A 4,938-nucleotide genomic window follows, 5' to 3' on the forward strand; every position below is an offset into this window, starting at 1 on the left:
TTTTGTGCTTAGGCATGTCACATGATTCTCCATAACATCGACCTTTGTGGCCACAACATTTCTTCCAAACAAATAAAAGAATATATAAGCCAATTGATTGATCAAGACTATTACAACTTGTATTAAAGTGACTAATATGCCTTTCCAATCCTATACTAGTAACCTAAGGAGCAGGATCTTCTGCCCTTTGCACCATTTTGGTGACAAAGCTAAGAATTGGTAATTTACAAACAAAAACAATTTACAATCAAACCCAGATTTCAAAAACGAATTGGCAACCCATAATTGAGAAATGTTCTAATACATCCATCCCATCCAGCAGTGACAACCACAAGACCCCATAAATGAGGAGAGCTTAATGCACCTTGCCAAGCACTTTTCAAGAACTTGTACTCCGATTTGCATACTGAAGGGGTGACGGTTACTGGGCTCGAATTAGGCAGCTTCTCCTCTGGCCAGGTCGCGGTGCCCTAAGATAGAGAGTCTAAGAAAAATGCACGCCCCAGGGAAAAACAATCTGAAGTCTTTGGCAGCAAGTTCTCGTTGGCATTCCCATTTTCTAAAACGCTTGTAGGTAGTGTTCCCAGATTGGTTTTGAACCCGCACCAAGGTATAGCAACTGATGTGTTGTTGGAAAAGAAACTCTCTGATGACCGGACATGCTTTGGTTTGTTTGTAGTTGTCCGGCCCTGGCTAGTGTAGTTCCAGATATGAACATTTGAATCCTCAGTAACTGCAAGAATGTGTTTCCCGTCTGAGGTGAAAGATGCGGGAAATTGGCTTCCAGAATTTCGGATTCCTGGAAATGCAGCAAAAAATACTTTCAGAACAAAACTCTTAAATCTGCTTGGCGCCAACAAGGATTTCACATATAAGGCATCAACACACCTTTGAATTTGCAGATGATATCAGATCCACAAAGTATTTTAACTTGTGAGTCATCAGAAGTTACCATGACTTTGCTCGAGTCGTTCGGGCAGTACTGCATGAAGTTTACAGTAGCCTCTTAAGCGCACAAAAAAAGCGCACAAAAAATAATTCTTGTAAAAAAAAAATGAAAATAAAAGGTTACCTGAAATCCAGTTATTCTCTTGCGAGCAAGCTTCTTCTTTCCTTGAAGGCATACTTGAGAGCCCATCTGCAATCGATTACCTAATGCAAAGGAATGATAGTGCAGTGTCAAATGCCGAAGAGAGTAGATCGAAACAAGAAGAAACTAACAAACTAGCTTTCAAACATTTAGCTGTCTAATCTATGTTGAAGCTACACTACGTGAAAAAGTTAGAACCCCCATCCTATGCAAGCAGGAGTAACAACAATTTTTCCGGGAATATACCTAAATCTTACAAAGGGCAAGTATAAGTTGCAGTTGGAGGCACCCTCAACAATTTTTTTTTTTTTTTTTTGTGTGTGTGTGTGTGTGTGAGAGTGAGAGAGAGAGAGAGAGAGAGAGAGAGAGAGAGAGAGAGAGAGAGAGAGAGAGAGAGAGAGAGAGAGAGAGAGAGAGAGAGAGAGAACTAATTTGATAAAGAACATATCTCTTATTCAGGTGCTTTGAAAAGAATTGGTGGAGATAGTGTTTTGAAAAGAAAATAGGAAGTAAATACATGCAATGGATTCCTATTAAAAATGAGATACAAAAGACTTGCTATAACATAAAGGCTACTCACCTCCAGAAAAAGATGAATTGCCAATTTCAACCTACCCGCAGAAAGAACACGCTATCAATGAATTTAGCTTGTCTCACAAAACACAAAGAGAAGTGTACCAAAAACATACCCCCACCGAGTATAATGTACAGTAGGATATGATATACTCGGCGAATATATCACCCCTACCATAACAACCAACTCCAAACAATTCAAACACAAACATAATCAATTTCCGGAGTTGTTAAATTTCTTAGGACATAAGAGTTAAGACCCCATGAGAGGCAAAAGTAAAAGAGGAAAAAGAGAAGATTCAAAAACAAATATGCGTTCGTACCTACTACATCATAAAAACGACAGTTGCCATCCATGGACCCCACAACGCCCCCCTGCACCAATTAAAAGCAATAAATTAACAGAACTGCATTAAAAAATATGGGTACTATATTTTAAAAATGTAACAGCAATGCAATCAAACCTTTCCATTGGGACAATAACAAACAGCAGTCACTATTTCTTTTACATCAGTCCAATCAATTACTCGGCAACCATGCACCTCCCAGAGACGTACTTTCCCATCTATTGAACCACTAATGAAAAAGTTATCATCCGCTGGATTGAATTCTACACAGGTGACTGCACATAGAACACGGCATTTACACATTGGTACATGATCATCTATCAACTGAAAGATTATAGAAAATACATGATTGCAAAGAGTAAGCGCACAGTCAAGATCACCATAGTTATTATGTGAATAAATGCCAAGACATTGATCATGCCCCACTTGCCAGAGACGAGCTGTTTTATCAACTGAAGATGACAGCAGATACTGCAGAAAATGATATCCATTACAAGAATTATAGCGTGTTAGTATACTTGAACCAGAAAGATATATATATTTTTTACAAAGAACCAGAAAGATACTATACTAACCCCATTTTTGGACCATGAAAGGGCCAGGACCTCACCCTTGTGTCCATGGAACTCATGCAATGGCTTCTCCAATATCCGGAAAATCTTTGGCGGGAATACGACGCAAGCTGATTCCGACGACTTTTTCATGATTTTTGACCCATTAATTTTCTCTCTACTGTCGTTCAACGAAGCTAGTTTTGACAGATGAGTCAGTGAGAAGTATAAACAAGATGGGTCGCTATCCTGAACATTCAAGTTGCTTGGAATTTCATCTGCAATCACCTTCCAAATGCGCACAGTGCCATCTTTGCCGGCACTTGCTAGATACTGGCCACAAGGACTAAACTTCATTGTTGAGATTGAGCCCTCATGTGCTAAGAACTCTTGCCCTGTGTAGAGTGAGGACAGTTCTTTTGACTCCTTACTACAAGTGTGGACCCGAACTCTATGAATGTGATTTCCTGGCTTCAAATTGGAGTCCTTAGCCTTCACTTTGTCTCCTATTGACCTCACCTTATTATGGGTTGCAACAGTGATCTTTTGAAGCCAACTCTTTTTAGCTTTTTTCTTAGCATCAACTGTATCAATTCCATCTGGTACTCTCCGCAGAAGCTTCTGAACCAAAGGCGATGACCCAAGAGTTCTCTGAAACTCTTCAGCAGTGAACAACCTGTTCGAACCTACTTCACGTACTTGGCTAAGTATACCATCCCGACCAAATTCATCCACAACAAACTCTACTCCGTTGTCCAAATTCCTAATTTTGCAATGCAATCTCGCCTTTGTTGCATCATCATCATCCTCCAATTCCAAAGCTTCATCAGACTGGGAAGATTGAGAAGACCAACCTGAGAAACAACTGTCTTTAGAATCTGAATTCGCCAGCACAGTCTCACCACTATCCCTAATTCTATTTACATCACTGTGTTCATCATGTCCATCAGGTCTGTCCCAACTCGAATTCGAACCTATCCATTTCAAAAATCTATCACGACGCTCATCAACACTTTCTAAATCCTTATTCCAAAACTCATATCCTAAAACACACTCATCACCCCCATCACGAGTGCACGCCTCGTTGCAATCAGAACCCAGATCAGAGACAGAAGTGATGTCATCACGGCTATCAAAGAAACATTCTTCTTCACTGTCACTACAACTTCCCATCATTCTTTGAACTCAAACTACAAAATCCTTGAAAGAAAATGAAAATAAAATCAGAAAACAGCCATTTAATCAATTAATCAACTAAGCCTCAACCCCAAACAAATGGGGTCAACAATATTAATATTCCGTGATGGCCGAAATTTAAATTCCCAATCAAATAGGAAAGACAACTCAAAAACCAAATACAAATTTTCTAACCAAACAAAAGAAATCCACATACATAATCAATAAATACGAAAATGAAACAAAATTGAGTATCAAAATCCACAAACATGACCATAACAATCAAAAGGTAAGGTCTTGTAAAAGACTAATAAGTGTTAAACCCATCATCACAAATATTAGAGAATAATTCATCATAATTTGAAAAGGGGGTTAAAAAAAATACAATCAATATGTGGTCAACACACAAGAAATAACTAAAACAATATGCTAATCAATTCTCCACCTAAAATGACAAAAAACCACCATTTTCAGCATAAAAGAAGAGACCTTTCCTACCTCAACTGCCATGAAATTAACCCATCATCACAAGTATTAGAATAATTAATCATAATTTGAAAACGGGTTCATAAAATATACTAATCAATAAATGATCAACACACAATAAATAACTAAAACATTATGCTAATATCGTTCTCTAACTAAAATGAACAAAAATTCACCATTTTTTCAGAAATAAAGACAAGATTTTTCATACCTGAACTGCCATGAAATCATGGAAAATCCCCCAGAAATCAGTTCACATAAAGGCTGATCTACTGTAATTAAAATCAAGACTGTGCACAAAAATTGGACCAAATAAGAAAATCTCAATAAAAAAAGGAACCGATTTCGACGTAAAGGCAAGGCCACATGGAGGAAGGTGAGTCGTTTTGTTATTTTCTTCTTTCTAATTTTGGATGTCACTTTCACTTTTTGAGGAACAAAACCAACGCCACTGTATATGTATATTAATAAGGTGACAGTTTTAACCCCCGAGATGATGTGTCCGTTCAACTAACAATTGTAACTATTGCGATTTTGGGTGCTACATAGTTTAAAATTTCACGAGTTCTAATATTAATTAAACCCAAAAAAAAAAATCATTTGTCTCATTTTATTTGGATTTAACTCGGCACAAAGTTTACGAATTTTTTTTAATCTAAAATAAATTATAGGCATTTATGTAACTATTAGTCTAGGATTTTATTTTTTATATTAT

At 37.4% G+C, this 4,938-nt stretch overlaps 1 protein-coding gene across 4 annotated transcripts; it reads right to left on the reverse strand.

Moving 5' to 3' along the window:
- LOC107806140 (WD repeat-containing protein YMR102C-like) lies at nucleotides 1–4,687 on the reverse strand. 4 transcript variants are annotated; one of them, XM_075245334.1, is made up of 8 exons: nucleotides 4,435–4,687; nucleotides 2,586–3,761; nucleotides 2,379–2,481; nucleotides 2,128–2,285; nucleotides 1,987–2,038; nucleotides 1,073–1,152; nucleotides 889–982; nucleotides 1–799 (listed from the first exon to the last, which is right to left on the reverse strand). In XM_075245334.1, the coding sequence occupies exons 2-8, from the start codon at nucleotides 3,735–3,737 to the stop codon at nucleotides 471–473; spliced, it is 1,968 nt and encodes a 655-aa protein (XP_075101435.1). In that variant the 5' UTR covers nucleotides 3,738–3,761; nucleotides 4,435–4,687; the 3' UTR covers nucleotides 1–470. The 4 variants fall into 4 exon arrangements, with proteins under 4 accessions (XP_075101435.1, XP_075101437.1, XP_075101436.1 ...); XM_075245336.1 differs by having other exon boundaries at nucleotides 2,391–2,481; nucleotides 4,435–4,661; XM_075245335.1 differs by having other exon boundaries at nucleotides 2,586–3,751; nucleotides 4,435–4,592.
- Between the last annotated feature and the right edge of the window lie 251 nt (nucleotides 4,688–4,938).

Source organism: Nicotiana tabacum, chromosome 23 (genome assembly GCF_000715075.1).
Source record: "Nicotiana tabacum cultivar K326 chromosome 23, ASM71507v2, whole genome shotgun sequence".
NCBI lineage: Eukaryota > Viridiplantae > Streptophyta > Magnoliopsida > Solanales > Solanaceae > Nicotiana > Nicotiana tabacum.

Excerpts from the sequence above, each read along its gene's own strand:
- LOC107806140 (XM_075245334.1), bottom strand. The coding sequence starts at position 3,737 with ATGATGGGAAGTTGTAGTGACAGTGAAGAAGAATGTTTCTTTGATAGC. Across the intron at positions 2,482-2,585 it reads TTTCATGGTCCAAAAATGGG|TATCTGCTGTCATCTTCAGT; the intron begins GTTAGTATAGTA and ends CATTTTCTGCAG. Across the intron at positions 983-1,072 it reads AGAGAATAACTGGATTTCAG|TACTGCCCGAACGACTCGAG; the intron begins GTAACCTTTTAT and ends AACTTCATGCAG.